The sequence below is a fragment of the Zeugodacus cucurbitae genome, chromosome 5 (genome assembly GCF_028554725.1).
Source record: "Zeugodacus cucurbitae isolate PBARC_wt_2022May chromosome 5, idZeuCucr1.2, whole genome shotgun sequence".
Lineage (NCBI taxonomy): Eukaryota > Metazoa > Arthropoda > Insecta > Diptera > Tephritidae > Zeugodacus > Zeugodacus cucurbitae.
This window is the reverse complement of record NC_071670.1, coordinates 18,037,470-18,059,608: the sequence shown is the minus strand read 5'-3', so window position 1 is coordinate 18,059,608 and position 22,139 is coordinate 18,037,470. Positions and strand designations below refer to the sequence as shown.

Genomic DNA, 22,139 nt, shown 5'->3' with positions numbered 1-22,139 from the left:
CTCGATTTTAGTATCGATAAAAACTCGATATTTGTTATCGATAAAAATCGATTTATTTGAAATTCCAAAGTATGTAATACTCAGATCTCGATTTTGTATTTTTGAAAAATGTTTCAGAGCGCTTAAAGCATACTCAAAACTTTAAGGTACTGCATGGAACTCGAAAGAACTCAGCGTTAACCCTCTCATGCCTGAATTAAAATGGGCGGAGCTAACAGTTTTTTAGGAAAGATATATATTAGTCTTAACACAAATATGAAGTGATAAAAATTTTAAAGTCCTATGTATCATGGTTCATTAGTTACAGGATGTTGCTTATAGGCACAAATTAAATTATTATAAATAAACTAAACACTTTTCTCATGACATTTTTTTAGTAAATAACTCTCTTAGCTTTACTTAATTATATAGTTCACTTTGTTTTAAAATAAAACAAATATTTTAATGTTTTTGAACACTTTTTGTATAACCTTTGTATAACTTTTTTCGCGAAACGATTTTTGTCAATTTCTCTCTGCGGAGAACTCTTACTGAATGAACACGTGCATAGCTCATATCAAAAAAAGTAACTGTTATCTACAGGCAACATTGATACGTTTTTAAAATCCGGATTCGGAAGCTGCTTTGAAGAATAAATTGGGGAAAATAACCTCTTGTTTAATCTTGTAATCAATCAAACTTGTCCCATGTCTTCTTTCAGATTTGCTTAACGATACACTAAGTCCACTAAATGACCGGCCTAAGGCTTAGTTTGGAAGTTTTTATTATTATTAATATTTATAATTATTGAAAGGATAATTTTTTCCGTGGTCGAAAATAGTGTCAGACAGCTTCTTAATTGAGTCAATTATGTCATTTTCCTTATAAATTAACAATAGCCGAAATGTTTATAAAGTTTCTCTATGTAATCATAACTATTATTATTATAAGTAAACGCTTCTTTTGAAAAAAATCTAATAAAGCGATTTAGAAAGATACAAAGTACGAGTGGATCAACTAAGTGTGATGTACATTTAATTCTGAAATATCCAAATCATAAACATGTTTACTTTTCGACCGGTTTAAAATCAGATTATTCTTTTTAAAACTTTTTTATTTCAATTTTTATTTGCCACAAACCACTTTGGATCCCGGCGCAGTTTATGTTAATTATTTAATTAAAAACACCTTTTATTACTTCACTTCGGAGCACCAATTCACAATTTGAAGACATGAATAAAATCCATGTGTAATAAAATTTTTGCAAATAGACTACGAATAAAACATGCTTATAATTAATTAGCATTTAATTTTTCAACTATCAATCCGTAGTTGTCTTGTCACTTGTTCGTTGTTGTGGGTTCTTTCACATTTAAGCGAGTCTTTTTTATTGCAACTCCTCCCAACAGTTTTGACGGTACTTTTTTGCAAACATGCAAATCTTTTTAAGCACTTAGGAGACGTCTTCTCTTATCATACAATCTTCATTGTTATGATAATCATGAGTTATTGGGCATAGCGGCAGATTGAACCGTTGAGAACAAAACCGCAAGAAAACAAATGCGATAAATCAACATAAATTACGCTGTTTACTCATAAGAGCTGACACCGAAAAGTTGCTTCAATAAATTTTCACATTTTGACAAATGTAATTTTTTGCATTATAAAGTTGTTTATTAAAAACTGCAGGCGTGATTGAAAAAGAAAAAGGAGGGGATTGGATTGGAGGGTTTAAAACGGAATGTGAGAAAATACTGTAAAAGAGAAGTGCTTAATTTTACGACTTCACACATTTGTTGTAAATTAAGGATTAAGGTTCTCGCAGTAATTTACATTCTGGTGTTCTGCTTTCAGTAGATTTTTGACAAAAATCTGAGCCATACGAATCCCAACTTCCCTCAAAGGCTGGAAAAGAGCGAAATCGACAATTGATTGCATTAATTCCATTAATTCCATTTACACTAGAGTAAAAAAGGGCCTTAAACTAAGGAAGTGAGGGAATGCAAACTCAAAATCACATTTAATTTAATTACTTACAAAGAACGAATGATTTCTAAATTTATGAACGGTAATTCCTAAAAAACAGATATTTAAGCTATCTTAAGGGTCCTAGTAGTAAAATATTGAATATTGAGATCACATTTGACACCAAAAAACAATAATTATTTTTATGACTTTCGGCAAATGAAGATATATCAATGTGGTCATACAAAAAATATCTTTTTAATGAAATTTCATGCACTTATAGGCACATATATATATACTTCAACATATATCCGACGAATGTTACGTGTGTTGAATGCTTTTAAAATTTGTGAAATCCCCCTAGACTTGTTTTGCCGTTCTTCGCGTTGCCGGCATGTCTCATTAAACGCTGCCAAGCATTTGAGTGGATCAAATATTTGTTGGTAAATGTTAAACAGTAATTATAAGCATATGAATGCGCCAATCGTTGTTGATTCTTTTGCAATGCAGAAAACACAAAAAAAACATAGAAACAAGTAAAGACAAGACAGCAGAAAGAGGTCATTGTAATGTTGAAAACTGAGAAATATACTTAATTTTGCACACATGTATGCTATATATAGGAACATTTTTGGCAAATTAATATTGTTAAAATCTTTAAATTCACTTTTAGGTTAAGTTGAATAATGGTTATACCACCGTGAGGTTAAGAAAGAGAGCTAATGTTCTTCGTTTATGCACTAATGCCGATCCGAGGGCGTCAGAAAGCTCTGAAAAGATAACTACTGATGAGAACACTGTTATAAAAAACATTCACCATAAACCCTTTAGACTAAGTCTGTAGTCCCCTAAGTACTTCAACGATACATCTCCATGTAACTTCTGATTCAGTTACATTAGTTTAAGTTTACTTCATCGCTTGCTTGATTACACCATTAAATTAGGAAAAAATTTAGATTATTTCCATATTTTGGAGGGTTTAGTAACTATATCCTATAATTAATAATAAGTATTTAAAAAATCCCTTTTTCGAACTTCGAAATTAAATATCTCGATTTTGGAGGCGAACTTTGAAAATCGGAGAATGTACTTTTTTTACTCATATCTCAATCTCCCGAAAAAAATAGTTTCGTCCTTTACCCAGAAAAAAGTCAATTTTGCCGTATAGTGTAATAAGTAATAAGGTGGATGGGGTCATATGTAGAAGTTCACGCAAGTGAGGAAAGTTTCTGATTGCCATTCAATTGGGAGTGGTCAGGAACGTTTTTTTTAGATATGACTCAAGCAGCTCACGACATATGCGGTTTTAGACCAAGTATCCCCTGGCTAGCCAACAGACATCCGTTTGAAGGCGAGCTAAAGTGAGAAGGCGAAGCCCGCTTCTGCGGTTGTGCGTAGGGTTTGGGACCCACCACTTAAAAAAAACCTCCCCAATGAAAAAACAATCAGAGCCTCGGAAGAGAGAGAAGGTACAATCTTCTACAAGAGTGTACAGCTGCTGGCGTATGCCGATGATATTGATATCATCGGAAGCAACAACCGCGCCGTTTGTTCTGCTTTTTCCAGACTAGATAAAGAAGCGAAGCGTATGGGTCTGGTGGTAAATGAGGACAAGACGAAATATCTCCTGTCATCAAACAAACAGTCAGCGCACTCGCATCTTGGCTCCCACGTCACTGTTGACAGTCATACCTTTGAAGTAGTAGATAGTTTCGTCTACTTGGGAACCAGCGTTAACAACACCAACAATGTAAGCCTTGAAATCCAACGCAGAATCACTCTTGCCAACAGGTGTTACTTTGGACTGAGTAGGCAATTGCAAAGTAAGGTCCTCTCTCGACGAACAAAAATCAAACTCTACAAGTCGCTCATTATTCCTGTCCTGATGTATGGCGCCGAAGCGTGGACGATGACAACATCCGATGAGACAACTCTTGGGGTTTTCGAGAGAAAGGTTTTGCGTAAGATTTATGGTGCTCTGAACATTGGCAACGGCGAATACCGCAGACGATGGAACGATGAGTTGTACGATTTATACGACGACATTGACATAGTTCAGCGAATAAAAAGACAGCGGCTACGCTGGCTAGGTCATGTTGTACGATTGGATGAAAATACTCCAGCTCTGAAAGTGTTCGATGCAGTACCCGCTGGAGGAAGCCGCGGAAGAGGACGACCTCCACTCCGGTGGAAAGACCAAGTGCAAATTGACCTGGCTTCACTTGGTGTTTCCAGTTGGCGCCAGAAAGCAAAAAGGAGGAACGAGTGGCGCGCTCTGGTGGATTCGGCTATAATCGCTTAAAGCGGTTTCTACGCCAAATATATATATATATATATAATCTGTTGTTTTGACTCGAAAATAGTTTATGATTACGCAATATATTGCATAAATTGTAGAATTGCCTGCTTCATAACTGCATAGTCACGCATTTGATATTGCGCTAATGAATTGCAAATTGCAGTTGTATATTAACTAATGTTGCTTGTTTGCCCATTTTTACGTATTTTTTTGCGAATTTGAAAAATATTTGCTCGGATTTATTTATTATATACAGTAGGCAGTGCTAGAAAATATTAATTTTTTTTTAAATAATGTTAAATATTTTTCATTTTAGATCGCTTAATGACTGATAAATATAAAACATAGAAACATTTATGAAGTTGTCAATATTTTGGATTTATCGGATCGAAAATTTTTGGACATTGATTTTTGGTCTAAATTTTCGGCATATTGGAACGAAGATCCTTCTGTCGGCCAAGTTGTGTACAATTATTTCCATATGTGTCTCTGAATATGCCCTACAGATCAGTATAGAACTTTTATTGTCTTGTAGCGCTTACTTTTCTGAAAGTTTTCTGATATAAATGTCAAACACTTATGCTTACTTTGTCAGCTGATTTGACAGATCTAGGGAATTTCAAACTTTAAAAGCACCCTATATAAGGAAGCTACTGTATTAAACATCCAAGATTTTTAACAAGCTTCTAACTAAATTTTTCATATAGATACTATTGACTGCATGCTTCAGAAAATAAAGATACAATTTTTAGACACTGAGTTCAAGGACATGGCTGTCAAAACATTTGAAATATTTTATCAAATTATTTAATAATGCTAAAAAATAATTAAACAAACAAACTATGGTTCTTCTTGGTATTTTCCTTTAGTGTTTGTTAAATTTTCGTTTATGTTTATATATATGCAAACATATTATGGATGTTATGAGCTGCCACCTTCACATTTTCACACCTTTTTTGCTACTAAAATATTATGAACATACGCGTTTATATTATAGATTGTTTTATAAATACATATTAGCTTACACGGCCAGGAGTATTCGCGTGTCTATTAGCTGCTGATTGTTATTTTGTTTTGTTTGTTGTTTACTTTTTGAGTAGTCGAGAAATGCAGGCAAATTGTAGTTTTTTAAATCAATAATCATTCTTATACATATTATTTAGATATTGCAAGTCATTGTTGAGCTTCTTAGAATATAGAGAATTATAGCCTAGACAGACGGCAGAGTTAACCCCGATTAACTGCGCTTTTAATCAGTTCCAAATTTGTAGGTGACAGACGGCAGGGAAGCGAGTATTTATTAGAACTTCTATTTTAGATAAAATTAGTTATTTTTTATGTTTTTGTTTACATTTAATTGAAAAACAGCTGTCAGTATTGCATATTTTCATTAACAATAGGTTAAAAGCGGCCATGTTTAACAATGTTGCCAACGAAAATGCCACGAAGTCACACTAACTCTCTAAAATTTTGAGGATTAAATGGGAGTTAGCAAACGGAGTTAACTGAGATAACTCTCGAATAAACCCCGATTAAAGCAGTTAATCCGAATTAACGCCGCCGTCTGCCAGGGGTATTAGACAGTTACTTAAAGATTATCGAAAATAAAAGGCTTAGGGGATTTTTGAAACTGTCTTACTCGTCTTACGCAGTTTTGATATTTATTTTTTACCAGATAAATTAATGAATATGTTAACAGTTGATTACTTAAACGAAGTAAGCAGCTGTCTTCGATTCGCAACTGCTCTGTTCGGTAAGTTTGAGCTCTGTTCTCTTCTAAAAAATCTGGATAGAGATACTGAATGCTATTCTATACAGTCATTATACCGTTATAACTGTTTTATAACAGTTACTGGTTTGATTAGCCACATTCTAAGTTTTATCTACGACAGCTAATATTAATACTAAATATTTTATATTAACGAGTTTGTGTATATTCTTCACCTTTCTCTTTCGCAGTCTAAAGTTTTCAATTGAATGTTTTCTTTTCCAATCTGTCAAGCTATTAAAAAAAAGCTATAAAAAATGAAAACATTGTGGAGTAAAGTTCAGTTTAATTATAGAAGCAAACAAATAAAAAAGTGTTTACTTAATATTAATAACGAAATAATTGACTGGAGATTCACACAATGATGCGGCAAAAGTGCAAAAAATAATAAACTGATTTTCAAGAACTGAATGAAAGCGAAAATGCGGACGTGTGACAGGTACATGCACGCGTTTGTAAACAAAAATCCTGTCTAGTCATTTTTAGAATGAAATAAGAATGAGAAATTGGCTTGAGTAGCAATTCCTAACCTATTTAGAGGTGCTGACAGTGCTAACAAATTATAATGTGGTAATTAATAACTAATTGCTTATTAGAGAACAAAACACTGTAAAACCTGTTATTAGCCAGCTTATGGCTGAATCCCACCCATATTGAATATGATTATCACCTACTGTAATGGCAGTTAATGTGTCACTTAACCTTTCATTAGGTTAGCGATATATTAAACGTTATTTAATTCCTGCTATGTGACGCTGAGCTATTCGAAAGCATTAATTACTTTATTAGCCAATGAACTCTTAATTATTCATTATGATTAATTATAAGGGAATGACTTGTAAATTTCAATTCGTCATTGCAGAGAATATTGAATGAATCGGTATGAGTATTACGACACACAAAAGATGAATGAAATTACATAGCGTCAACTAACTTTCTTCTCTCACAAACAACTGTTATATTTTATGTTTTGACGTCCTACGAGAAGACAATTGTTATGTTTTACACTATCTTTATCAATTAATAGACTTAGATGGTAGAACTTTCATCCAATTCCAATCTTTTTTTGATCTTTATTTTGAACCGATTTGTCGACTGTAAGTTTGTGAATAGTTTGTTATAGATAGTTAACTACATTGGTTTTTCCAACATTCAGAATATTCTATATCTGTGGAAAATTTAAACTTAACAAGTAAGGAAAGGCTAAGTTCGGGTGCAACCGAACATTTTATACTCTCGCAATTTATTGAAGAAATTTTAATAAGATAACACCCAAATTTACCTATAAATTCGGCACAAAGTTTAATAGAATAACGAAAATCGTCCTATATAGTGCATGAGGGCTGAGGTAATTCCTGAACCGATTTCATTCATTTTCACCAGCTAGGTACACTATATCCAAAACTATACACGCACTTAATTTCGCAAAGATATAGTATCTCACATTTTAACCAATACATATATGTAGATTAAAGCCCACCGTATTTTTGAAAAACCTATAATTAGGTACGTGGGAGCTAGGAGATGTTATTATCCGATTTTAATAATTTTTGGAACAGAGACACACTATTAGAAGAAAACAATTTACTCTGAATTACATTAAATTATCTAAGAAATTTACCAATATTTTCGGTAAAAATTTACCCTTAGGCGCTGAGTTCAACACCCGATATCTGGGGTCTTGAAAAGTTATAGTCCGTTTTCGACAATTTTTTCTCAAGTGAAGGCAGAGATGATATGTACTATTTGTGTAAAGTTTTATTCCGCTATCTTCATTGGTTCCTTATGTATGCATTATAAAGTGAAGGAATCAGATGGAATTCAAAATTGAGTTATATGGGAAGTTGTCGTGGTTATGAACCGATTTCATCCATTTTTCACATGTGTGTGTCATCAGGGTGTCAAGAAAATATTATATACCGAATTTCATTGAAATCGGTCGAGTAGTTCCTGAGATATGGTTTTTGACCCATAAGTGGGAGTGCGACGCCCATTTTTCATTTTGAAAAAAATCTGAGTGCAGCTTCCTTCTGCTATTTCTGATGTAAAATTTAATGTTTCTGACGTTTCCCTTTAGTGAGTTAACCCACTTTTAGTCATTTTCAACCTAACCTTTGTAAGGGAGGTGGGCGTGGTTATTATCCGATTTCTTTAATTTTTGGACTGTATATGAAAACGGCTGAAAGACACGACTGCAGAAAGTTTGGTTTATATGGCTTTATTGGTTTGCGAGTTATATACAAAAAATTATTTGAGGGCGGGGTAACGCCTACTTTTCCAAAAAAATTACATCCAAATATGCCCCTCCCTAATACGATCCTATGCTCCAAATTTTATTTTCATAACTTTATTTATGGCTTAGTTATGACACTTTATAAGTTTTTGGTTTTCGCCATTTTGTGGGCGTGGCAATGGTCCGATCTTGCCCAAAGCAACCTCCTCAGGGTGCCAAGGAATACGTGTTCCAAGTTTCGTTAAGATATCTCAATTTTTACTCAAGTTATCCGTTGCACGGACAGACGAACGGAAGGACGGACGGACGGACAGACAGACATTCGGATTTTGACTCGTCTCGTCACCCTGATCATTTTGATATATATAACCCTATATCTAACTCGTTTAGTTTTATGACTTACAAACAACCGTTATGTGAACAAAACTATAATACTCTCTTTAGCAACTTTTGTTGCGAGAGTATAAAAATTATTTAATAGTTTATGTCTTTCGTTTTAAGAATTTTTTTCAACTTTGTACAAATTTACTGTTTTATAGATGAATACTTTTTGGGTGCATTGTCGATCTCTTTCATAAAGGTATCTTTAAAAGCTTCCAGTATGTATTCCAGTTATATGTATTTTGAAAGAAAACGTTAGTTTTTTAACGCAATTGACAATTAATTTTTTTTGGTAATTTCTTAATTTAAACTCTAAAACTACGGAGGACGAAACAAAGCAAAGGTTCTTCAACGGTCTGTAGAGTTCGGCTTTGACAGACATATTCATATATGTATGTATGTATATGAATAAAATTACGACTATATTCTTACACCATTATGAGATTAATGTTTTTGTCGATTAACGTTTTTGTAGCACTTAACAGTTTATTTATGTTCATGACACACTTATAATTTTTTGAAGTTATTTTCTAAATAGTTAGAAGCTATTAACGGACACCTTTAGCTTTATATACATAGATATGTATGATATAGGATTGAATATATGTCGCTAGGTGTGCTCAAATGTAAGGTTTACTGAAGACAGTGTGGAGACATTTCACGTCTTCAGCTTTAAGTCTCGATCATATGTTATATGGATTATAAAATTAGAGATTACGACAACTTTATTTTGTTACTGTTTTGGTTTGCAATTGACATTAATTCGTGACAGATACCAATGCTAATTGACAGATACGGAAATACAAACTAGGTATTTGGTAGTTTGAAAATTATAATCGGCAAACAATTAATACAAAACTATTGTTGAAATAAAATTACACCCTTATTAATACTAATGCCAAAAGATTAAAAAAAAATCCTGATCTTAAAGCAGAACTAAAAATTATTTATTAATTTGTATATTAAAATATTTTATCATTGTAAAGTGGCCGGTTTTTGGCCTATTCAAGTGTCTCATACGCATTTTTGTAGGCGAAAAATATGTTTCGAAAATAGTAAAGTAATAAAATTTACGAGTTTCAAACCAGATTTTATGCTGAATCCAACAATAAAGTGTTCGCCAACTAAATTAGCATAAATATATATTTAACTCTATGCTCATGCACAAATACGCTTGTGAATATTACAAATATGCAAATAAGGCATACCAACTTTGAGTATGTCATCGCTATGAGGCGGTGCTGAATATCAACAAAGAGTCAATAAATAAATGTAAAAAAAATAAATTATAATTTAATAAAATTATATACAATGAAAAAATTTTAAAGTTTTCTGATCCCATTTATTTACAACACACAGCGTAATTATATTTATTACCATTAAAAGAGTTGAGAACTTCTGACTTTGAAACTTTTATTCTTAATATTTATTTTTATTAGTTTAGAATATCTATGCAACATTTGTGGAAGAGATTTAATTCTTTACTACTTAAATTTTTCATTACTTAAATACCAATTTTTTTAATTAACATATCGCTTTCCATGGCATATTCTAAACTAATCAAAGTATAGAATAACAAGAACAACTGTTTTTTAGAGAACAAAATTTCCCTTAATAGGCGGTTCTAAGATACTGGAATTGCCCCGAATTTTATTCGACCAAAGAACTGCCCTTAAATTAACTGCATTAATTAATGGAGGAGGTGGTCACGAAACTGTTCAAGAGGTATTTATAGTCAAGGAAAAGCTCATTTATTTATTTATATACTCTCTTAAGTTGCTAAGAGAGTATTACAGTTTTGTTCACACAACGGTTGTTTGTAACACCCAAAACTAAACGAGTTAGATATAGGGTTATATATACCAGCGAGTCAAAATCCGAATGTCTGTCTGTCCGTCCGTCCGTCTGTGCAAGCTGTAACTTGAGTAAAAATTAAGATATCTTGATGAAACTTGGCACACTTATTTCTTGGCACCATAGGAAGGTTGCATTCGAAAATGGGCAAAATCGGACCAAAAATTTGGTATGAAGGATCGCACTATGAAGGGGCATACTTGGATGTAATGTTTTTGGGGAAGTGGGCGTGGGCTCGCCCCCAAATAGTTTTTTTTGTATATATCTCGCAAACCAATAAAGCTATATAAACCAAACCTTTGTCATACAAAGGTTAGGTTGAAAATTACTAAGAGTGGGTTAACTAACTAACGAAAAACGTCAGAAACACTTAATTTCACATAAGAAATGACAGATGGAAGCTGCACTCAGATTTTTTTACAAAATGGAAAATGGGCGTGGCGTCGCCCACTTATGGGTCAAGAACCATATCACAGGAACTACTCGACAGATTTCAATGAAATTCGGTATATATGGAAAATGGATTAAATTGGTTCACAACTACGACAACTTCCCATATAACTCAATTTTGAATTCCATCTGATTCCTTCACTTTATAAGATATACATTAGGAACCAATGAAGATAGCGAAATAAAAGTTTACATAAATACTGTATATGATCCGTGGCATCACTTGTGAAAAAATTGTCGAAATCGGACTATAACTTTTCAAAGCCCCGGATATCGAATTTGGAGAACTCAGTGCCTTATGGTAATTTTTCGCCGAAACTATCGGTAAATTTCTTAGATATCTTAATTTAATTCAGAGGAAATCTTTTTCTTCTAATAGTGTGTCTCTATATCAGATATGGTTAAAATCGGGTCATAACTTCCCCGAGCTCTCGTATAGCTAATTATAGGATTTTCAAAAATACGATGGGCTTAATAGCTTATAAATCGGGTAATCTATAAAATTTCTTAGCCAAATTAAATGAGCATATAATCTTAGATATAATGTATGTTGGTGATGAAAATTAGTTTAATCGGCTCAGGAATTACCTCGGCATATATACCATATATGATGATTTTCGTTTTGGACTTTATACCGTATATTATACCGTATACCGAACTTAGCCTTTCCTTACTTATTCTTATTATCTTTATCTTCATCTTGAGCTTATTATTTATTTTATGCTTCTTCCTTTGGATCTTTACATCCCGTGCGAATATAATTTTCAAATTTTGAAATTTGATAGTTTTTGAGTTACTATGTACTTTACTTATTTTTTCAAAAATTAGCAAATATATTATTTTTGCAGCGCCGGCTTCAATAAAAGTGTCAATATATCTGGGTATTTACATAGATTTGTTTATATAAAGCACATGAAAAATACTTTTAACCGCCTTGTAACCGTTTGCGTACCGCGTACCGCGCAGCCGCATGGCAATTTGGTAAATATATGTCTGGAGCGGTAAATAATTTTTGCGCTTGCAGACGTGTTTGAAGTTTACAATTAAAAATAAAAATTTTTTGGGTTTTTTCTCTACCTACTTTTTACTGTTGTTGTTATTGTTTTAAAATATATATACATTTTTTTCGGTTTGGCAATTGGTTTGGCCGCAACGGTCAGTTGCGATGTCGAAATTTTATGTGCGAAGAAATTTTAAACATTATTTTCAATTCAAAACTGTGCACGTACAGGCGTTCAGACACTCATACACATACTTGTTGGTATATATATGCATATGTATACGTATGGATGTATGTATGCCGACAAATATTTGGCTAAGCGCAACGCGCACTTGAGAATTCGTTATTAAGGTTTAGGTCTACAACAAAAACAATAAAATTGATAAGGTGATTTTGCAAAAATACAAGAGTGGAAAGTAAAGAGAAAAAAAGGCCAATATTTGCACTCTTATATATGAAAGTCGAAAGGGGAAAAAAGCAAACAGCTATATATCTAAGTATGTAATAGTGGCACGTAACGCCTGATTTGTATAAGTTTGGGTTGAAATAAATAAAATCAACAACAAATTTTTAATGAAGGTCGACAGCTGCTGCGCCTGCGCAGTTGTCATTTGCGTAATCAATTATTTTTTACATTTGAAAAAAAAAAACTAGTAAAACAACTACAACAACATGGCTGTTATCTAACAACTTATCAGTCGCCGTGTTGAATAAATTATCTCCCGCCCAACCCCACTCACCTCGCTCATCCTCCTCCACATCGGCGGCATCCTGCAATTGTCGCAGAGTAAAGTTCGCCGTTGTTGGTGTTGCCAGATGTGCGCGTTCCGTTAAATTACTTTCGAGCGCATTGTACTCAATGACATCTTCATCGGCGAATAATTTTAGACTGTAATTCACTTTATCCTCGAAAATGGAGGCGATTTTATTTTCCAATTTACTCGCCGCCTTTTCGCCTGTCTCGCCGGTAGCTGACAGGAAGTTGTCATTCAAATTGCAATTGTCCTTCAGCGAACAAGTCGGATTAGCCGTTTCGGCGGTATTGCTGTTGATGTTTAGTGTGAGCAGCACGAGCAGCAGCGACAGGTGTGCGCCCATAAAGTAGGGTGCGATTTTCGGACGCATGCTTTTGTTGTTTTGATTGTTTTTGTTACTGTTGTTGCTTTAATCACAAAGTTGTCTTGTTGAGTTTGAGTTATTTTAAGTTTTTGGAAATTGGTTGATTTAAATGTATTTTGACTTTTTGATTACATCATATCGAAGCGACTTTTGTGCCACAATTAATTCGCTTTTCTTTTCACTATATATTCGTAATATATTCAGTTCAGTTTAATCGTTGACTTCGTTGTAAAGCTTTTCGTATAAATATGTTTATAAGAATTTTGTTATTATTATTGTTCAAAAAAAAAAAAATTAAATTAAGGCCTCTAGACTGTTTTACTGCTGATATGTGATAACTTAATGACTATTCTATAAATATACATTTTTAAATTTAATTTAATTTCTATTATAGTAACTCATATGTATGTTTATTCAACGTATTAACGGACGGTTGTAAATTCATAAAGGTTCAGTGATCGTAAATTTGTGTAAATATTAATAAGAGTAAAATCTCAAAATAAAAAAAAAAAAACAAAAAGCTGAAGCTATAAAATAAAAAAAAAAAAATCATTACAAAAATAAAAATAATAATAATTATTATAATAATATAGAAATAAATAAATAAAAATATAATAAATAACTTTTATTTAATATATTAGGTATCATTAATTATTTTTTTAGTTTAGACATAATTTTTCTCAATGAAATTAGTTTAAAGAATTACATGAATTTACTTTTAAGTTTTAACTTAATTATATGGGTATATTAAATTTAAATTTATTTTAATTATATGAATTACTTAGTATTTATTCGAATTACTTATTTTAATTTAACCAACTATTTGTGTTCCTTATTATTATTATAATTTAGATTTTAATGAATTATTTTATTTTATTCTCATATAACTTCATAATTTTTTTATTATTATTAAAAAATATATTTATTTGGAAATATATTGCAATCCATTCTAATTTTTTTAACATTTATTTTTTCTTAAAAAAAGAGTAGTAATTTAACTATGAGTAATAAAAAATGTTAAAAAAGTTATCATTTTGCAAAGTATTTAAATTATGTTCTTTTTAGATTTTCTAATATCCTATTTAGTAATTTATTAATTAATTTTTGTTTTTTTAATTCGGAAATATTGTATACGAACAATTTAATGATGATTCAATTAAAAAAAAAATCCAAAATATTAAAACTATTTTTTTTCAAAAACTAAGCCTTTAAAAAAACTTTATCTGATATTTTTAAATTTTATTTTTAATTTAATTTAAAAAAAATAGTAGTAATATTACTTTGAGTTAAAAAAAAATATTTAAAAAGTTATGATTTTGCAAAATATTTCTTTATTCTATTTTTTACGTATTCTAATTTCCTATTTAGTATCTTTTAATTCATTTTTTTAACTTTCAAAATTAAAAAAAAAAAATTCTCTAATTTTTCTTTTTTTTATTTCAAACAAATTTAATTAAATGCTATTGGAATTGTTCATTATATATTTATTTGAATTTAATTGTGAGAAGGAATTTTTAAAACTTTGATTTTGAAAATCTCTACGACGTTTAAAAATGCACAATAAAATAAATTTGTAATTTTATAAAGGTCCCCCTATACCAAACTTATTAGTTACATAAATATTTTTTTAAATTAGATATAAATAATTAGCAATTTTGCTTTAAAAATCATAATTAAACTTTTTTTGTAGACAAAAACTATTAAAAATTTGTTAAGTATTTTAGCTTTCAGGATTGAAATTTTTAAATTTTTATTAAGGAAAATATTTTTATAAAAAACTTTTCACTATAAAAGATAATTTGTTTTGCTAACTTTATTGTGTCTATTTATTCTACCAAACAAAAAATTTTGCAAATTTTACTTATATGATTTTTTGAAAATTTATGAATATTGTTTCTACAAAAAATATTTTTTACACAATAAACGTTTGGTAATGTTATTAATATAAATATTGAATTTAATTTATTTTTTATTTCTCAGTTATTTAAAAACTGCTTATTCTTATTGTTTAACTATTTGAATTTTGTTGTTTTTTAATTAAGTATAAATATATATTATATATTATTTTTATGGTTATATTGTGTGGTTTTTATTTATTAAATATTTGTTTATTGAGATTTATTTATTGTTTTTTTTTTTTTAATTTAGAAGAAATTGGTTTATTTTTTAGATTTACATATATGTTGATTACTAATTTTTTTATGGAAACAATTTTTAAAATTATCTATTAAAAGCTTGTATTTTTATGCTCGTTTAATATTACTTATAATAAAAGTGTATAAATTTTTTTTATTGGAGCACATCATCAGTTCATAATTTTTATTTTAACTTCAAGAAGCACTTTATTTATTTTAATAATTTGTGCGTATTATTTAATATTTTTCTATTGCTATTGGTTCAAAGAAGTGCTCTTCAATTGTGTTTTTTTTTTTTTAATTTTTAGTTTTTTGATTTCTCATATACAATCATCATACATAATTTATAGTTTCACATTTATTTGCGTGAATGCTGGCGCTGCACTTTGTCACCAGTATTGCAAATGAAATTAATAGAAAAACACTGCTTGTTAAGCAAATATTTTTATGTCAAGAACGTTCACTTTATTAAAAACTCATATGTGCATGTCGAGAGAATTTCATATTTGTTTATTCATTTGTATAATTTACACTTGTCGGCAAAGTTCTTTTTTTACTTGTTTGCTTATCGCAGAAATTAAACGATTTTGACTTTTACTCGTGCAAATTACACTCTACACAAAGATCACGACATCACAAAGACACTCACTTCACGTCATCCCAATGCAGCGTCTTCAGCGTGCGCTGCAAATAATTCTACCTGCAGTTCAAACACTTCTTCAGTTCACAGGTTCACAGTCGTTGACTGGAATTCCAATCAAATCAACCGACAAGACGAAACGCTCAAATCGTACTGAATGGCCAAGCTGTGACGATCACCTCTAAGCCAACTTCTGTGCGGCTTTGCACACGCTTTGAACGAAGCTAAGCGGCGCGGCGTGCGCTAGCGCCGACCGCGTTTTTGACAAATGAAGAACAGCAAAAGTCACAGTCGGCAGCGCAGCAAATAAATGAAGTAATCAAATTGAAAACAAAAACCAATGCAAAAACACACGAAAGCGCAAGCAAATGCAAAAAGCAAACAAAGTCAGTTAACGCAAAGTCAAAGGTAGACTTGCTAATGGGAAGGCAATCAGCGTTGGTGATCGCCGCGAATCGCCACGGTACTTAAGTGAACTTTGTTTCGATTTTCGGCTGCTTATTGTTATTGTTATTGTTTTTTTGTGCTTTTACTTTTCGTTACTTTTTTCGCCATTCCTACAGTTTATTAGCAGTTTGCCGTTAACAACACAACCGGTGACTAAGTTGTCGTATTGTGCGCCAAGTTAGCGATTGCGTTGATATTGAGGCAGCGTAGTGCTGACAACGTGATGTATGCGCGTTTGCAGTCTTACGCATTATTTGTTTTTGTTTTTTTTTTTTCAGTCGATTAAATATGCTGAGACGTCAGCATCAGTTCTTGATCGTGCTTGGAATGCAGTGTTTAAATTTTCAGAACAATGCGCGACGGGCGTGTGCGCTGGCGAGAGCGGGTGTGGCGGTGGTTATTGGTGCATTCCTTTTCTATAGCAAACTATTAAGGGACATGTATGCATGAGGTAAATTTCCTGAATGACAAAGAGAAAAATCATTTGATATTCCAACAAGTTAAAAAAGTACATATGGATCCTACACGTTTTAGATCACTAGCCTACAAATGATGTCTTATTTAGTAGTTTTCGTATCACTTTTCATTGTTATAAATACAATTTTGCGTCTTAGTTTTTAACCCACGAAGTGAACCAAGTATTGATCCCGCAAAAAGTTTTATTTATTTTTTTATCTTTTTAGAATTAAACTAGGAAAAGGAAAAGGATCAACAGTGACTATATAGTGTTGTTGGTTCAGAATGAAGGAAATGCTGTTTCCCCATTGAGTTCCGTGACAATGTCATACTTGGCGAAAATTAGCTCTCGCAACCAATCTGTTTTGTAGAATGGTCCACAAGCTACCTTTTCCCAACCTTATACCTATAGATTATGCTAAGAAAAATAAATGTATCTTCATCGTCGGTGAGACATCTTTTGAAATAAAAGTTAAATCGAAATTCAACAAATAAGGAAATGCTAACTCTGCGTGTAACCAAACATTTTATACTCTCGCATTTTATTTAATTTTAATAAGATAACATTATTTCAACTATATATTCTATATAAAGCCCATTAGAATAACGAAGATCATTATATATAGTATATGGAAGCTGTAGGTAATTTCCGGACCGATTTCAACTATTTTTGCCAACAAGCTACATTATATCCCTTATTATACTTATATCACTTCATTTTGTTAATATATTAACCAATATACATATATGATATAAAGCCACCGAATGCTTAAAAAACTTAATACTTAGTATAAGGGAGCTATTTCGGCACAGATTGATATTATTATAAGATTTCCTCTGAATTTCTTTTGAATATCTGAGAGATTTACTGACATTTTCGATTAAACAATATTCATGCACTCAAGTCTCAATGTTCGATATTTGAGAACCTGAAAAGTTATAGTCCGATTTCGACAAGTTTTAAATGACCTCCAATGCAATATTAGTCCAAATTTTTATTTCGATATCTTCAATGGTACTTTATTTAATATTATAAAGTGAACAAACAAGGTTCAAGATTAGATTATATGGGAAGTACGCGTGGTTGTAGGTCGATTTTATTAATTTTTCACCCGTAACACAGGATGTCAGGAAAATATTATGCCCAAAATTTCGTCGAGGACATATTAAAATTGGTCGAGACATATCTGAGATATACACCATTTTAAATTTTTTATATCAACCTGAGTACACATCTTATCTATCATCTTTTCTATAAAATTCAGTGTTTTTGTTTGGTTTATATAACTTTGGTAGCTTAGGAGATTTATATAAAGAACATATTAGTGGACGGAGCATTCTAAAAAAAAAGTTAGTTATAGAACTTTAAAGCTTTCCGGTTAAAAATATGTTGTATGCGTGACAATAGTTCGATTTCGCCTATTTACAATACCAACTTTCTTATGGAACACATTTACTAAGTTTTCTTAAGATATCTATTTGCTCAAATTTTCGATTGTACGAACAGATAGATAGATGGACGTACAGACGGACATGCGGATTTTGCCTTAGTTTTAGGTATAACAAACAACCGTTTTGTGAACTCTGTTCAACATGTTACAAAAGTATAAAAAATTACTTCAAAAAGTTGGAAGTTCGCTGTAATCAGTATTTTGTCCAAAATTATGTATTTATCAATAATCTTAACAGGAAGAAAACTTATTGATTATTCATCTGAGCCACTATAATTTATTACCAGACGTGGAGTAATGAGTAAAGTAAACGCTTTTCACAGTGATTAAATATGCTGCGAAAAACTAATTGAAAAGTATTTGTTGCTAATTAGTATTTGCATATAACTTTGAACGTTTTAACTTAAGTTTGTCACTGACTTCTCCATATTCATGAATGTTTCTAAATGAGCGCTCATTTATTATATAAATATTTATTAATTTTTAATATCCTTAGTAATGAGAGTACCTCATAAATGATATATTGCCGCCTATATGTTTGCAAGGCATTACATATAGTTTTCCGTATACCATTTTAAATTTATATAAGAGTTTAGTAAATGATTTGTGCGTCGGTGTCGTTAGTTCCGTGTTGAATTTTCTAATTCGCATTGTTGTAAATTTTATGAAACTTCTCAACATTAGATTAGGTCAATGTTATGTTAGAAGCTCATTTAAAACTGTAGAGTTATGCAAAATCATGACATGAGAGAATTTAATTATTATGTGTATTAGAGTTTATGATATTTGAAGCCATTATGTTACAAAGGCGGCATTTTTAATATTCGGCGACAATGCATAAATCTACTGGAAACGCTACTTACAAAAGCGTCGTTTATCATTCAGAAAATGTATTAAATATTATGCGTAGAAGTGTCGTAGGAAGTGTTGTAAATATTGAAATGAAAACGAAATAATTATTATTAGATACTATTCTATATCTATAAATAATGTATTAGTAGGTAGTTCATAACCTTAATTAAAAATATTTTCAATTCAGAGAGTTTTTAAAGTCTTCTTTTTGAAGTGTCTGTTTACCTTATCCATATTTTTTAATACAAATTTTAAATATATAACTTCATTTGCCTTAAGGGATTATACTAGAGTTATTGTCCAGTTAAAATTCAGTTGGTACGATTATGCAGTGGAGAGAAAACAGACTGCCTACCTCGCAACGTTGCGATCGACCACAACACGTTCTAGGTGGGGTAGATATCAATAGCTGAAGAGGGAAGCCAGACGCATTTGCAGACGTAAAAAGAAAGAGACCGAAATGCGTGAGTATGAAACGCTGGCCGACATGGATAATGCTCGAAAATTTTATGAAAATATGAGGTGATTTTCAGAAATTTTCAAACCGGAACATTACCATGTAGGGACCGAGGAGATAATCCGGTAACGGATGTCCAGAGCATACTGGGATTATGAAGGGAACACTTCTCCGACCCGCTGAATGACAGTGAAAGTTCAACACCAGGAGATGGCGAACCCGATTCACCAATCGATGACGATGGAATAGATGTTCCATTACCCGACCATGAAGAAATTCGAATAGCAATTACGACCAGCAATAGCGATGGTGCGACTTCTTCAATTTATTGCTGGAAAAAATAATACGAGCTGCAGAGCTAAATAGAGAAGGTGCAATCTGCTATAAGAGTGTACAGTTATTGGCGTATGCCGATGATATTGATATCATCGGAAGCAAGAACTGGATAAGGAAGCGAAGCGTATGGGTGAATGGTGGTGATGGTGAATGAGGACAAGACGAAATATCTCCTGTCATCAAACAAACAGTCAGCGCACTCGCGTCTTGGCTCTCACGTCACTGTTTACAGTCATAGCTTTGAAGTCGTAGATAGTTTCGTCTACTTGGGAACCAGCGTTAAGAACCCCAACAATGTCAGCCTCAAAACCCAACGCAGAATCACTCTTGCCAACAGGTGCTACTTTGGACTGAGTAGGCAATTGATGAGTAAAGTCCTCTCTCGACTAACCAAAATCAAACTCTACAAGTCGCTTATTATTCCCGTCGTGATGTATGACGCAGAAGCGTTGACGATGACAACATCCGATGAGACGACTCTTGGGGTTTTCGAAAGATTTTACGGAAGATTTATGATCCTCTGAACATTGCTATCGGCGAATACCGCAGACGATGGAATGAAGAGCTGTACGATTTTTACGACGACATTGACATACATAGTTCTGTGAATAAAAAGACATAGGATTCGCTGGCTAGGTCATGTTGTGCGAATGGATGAAAACACTCCAGCTCTGAAAGTGTTCGATGCAGTACTCGTTGCAGGATGCCGCGGAAGAGGACGACCTCCACTTCGTTGGAGAGACCAAGTGAAAGTGACCTGGAATTCGGCTATAATCGCGTCAGCGGTGTCTACGCCAAATATATATATATATATTATATCCAGTAACGGAACAAAAATTCTAATCGCTTCAGCATTTCGCATGGAAACCCGCTGCATACTGTAAGCGTGATGGTATTTTGTTACTCAATATAGTTTCGTTGTAATCTATTCTCTTGTATAAAGAAGTTTATTTTCAAACAATTTCTTAAACTCGCCGTAAACACTAGACATTTTTGGTATAAACACTTTTGTTGCGTATTAAAAATTATGATATCATGTTCGGAAAACTCTTTTGTCAATCGAGGACAAATACATAAATCGTTTACTTCAAAAACAAACTCGGAGTTTCTTAATAAGATATGTAGAAAAGCTGATATTGAACACAAAGTGTATTTAACACTATGAATGGTATATAAGTATAAAAAACTTCAAGATGAATTAAGAGTTTCTGAAACATTTCATAAAAATTATACATCAGAGTTGCTTAAACACTTCATGAGAATAATTATTAAATTGCTTTAAAACTTAATCTATTTTTATGTTTCTTAAACACTTTTTGCATGGTACGTCTAAAAAATTCCTCGTTAAACTCCGAGTTTCTTAAACACTTTATTTTGATCATATGGGTAAAGATGTCAAGTTGATCTCAGAGTTTCTTAAACACTTCATTTAGATCGTATGAATAAGAAACTCCAACTTAAACTCCGAGATTCTTAAATATTTCATTTTGTATACGGTAAAAATTTCAAATTAAACCCAGGTTTTATTAAACATTCCATAAGAACACTTGCTTGTTATTTAAAAAACAAAAAACCTCAAATTCGAGTTTATGTGTGAAACTTATACTAAAACGTGTCCACAGCTATTATCAGCCAACTAAAGTTGCAAAAAGATATGTATATCTACATTGGCGCTTGCCTTCGTGTTTGTGGGAGTTCAAACAATATTTTCTTAATTAACCGATATTGCGAAAGAAGACGCCATATTAGTTGCCCGACTTGTACGAACTCGCCTAAAATGTGGCAAAATTTCAAATTCTGAAATGTTGGCGCAAGAAAACTGGGTTATATGAGAAAATCTACAAGAAATACGGCGTGCACACAAATGTTTATTAGATCGCATTATTTTCATGTGAAAAATGTGTTGGGGAAAAACTCAAAGCGCGCGGGCATTAGCCGTTAAAAGCAGGCGGCGCGCACGTCTGGCCGACCGCAAGTGCAAGTGTTGCGGCACACCACTTACCCAGCGCTACATGTGACTGTGTGTGTGTATCGAGCTTTTGTTTATTTGCTATTGGCAATTTTTAGACGCTTTTTTTCGGACCAATATTTACTTATTGGTTGCACTCGAGAATTTCCTCACATAAAACGCCGCAACTTGACTGACTGAGTGGCTGTCGTGCTTCCGAGCGGCGAGTGCCTAATTCATTTGCGCATTTGCGCGTCGCTTTACTTGCATTTTTCATGTGGCCGAAAAACCGGCCGCCAAGACTGGACTCACTTTGGCTGCTTGGCGAGCTTGACAACTGCTTAGTATGCCTGCGGTTTCCATATTCAA

The 22,139-nt window shown here is 32.3% G+C and overlaps 1 protein-coding gene across 5 annotated transcripts in view; it reads right to left on the bottom strand.

Annotated features, from left to right (window-relative positions):
- LOC105218069 (O-acyltransferase like protein) overlaps window positions 1-16,011 on the bottom strand; it is a 35,241-nt gene extending 19,230 nt beyond the window's left edge. For 2 of the 5 annotated variants that reach the window (XM_054230708.1, XM_054230711.1), the window contains exons 1-2: window positions 15,833-15,993; window positions 12,670-13,282 (exon numbers count right to left, since the gene is read on the bottom strand). In XM_054230708.1, the coding sequence (XP_054086683.1) occupies window positions 12,670-13,054 (385 nt within the window). In that variant the 5' untranslated portion in view covers window positions 13,055-13,282; window positions 15,833-15,993. Of the gene's footprint in view, window positions 1-1,167; window positions 1,321-12,669; window positions 13,283-15,522; window positions 15,787-15,832 lie in introns of those variants that run through there. The other 3 variants (XM_054230709.1, XM_054230710.1, XM_054230712.1) reach the window with 3 other exon arrangements.
- Window positions 16,012-22,139: the final 6,128 nt, after the last annotated feature.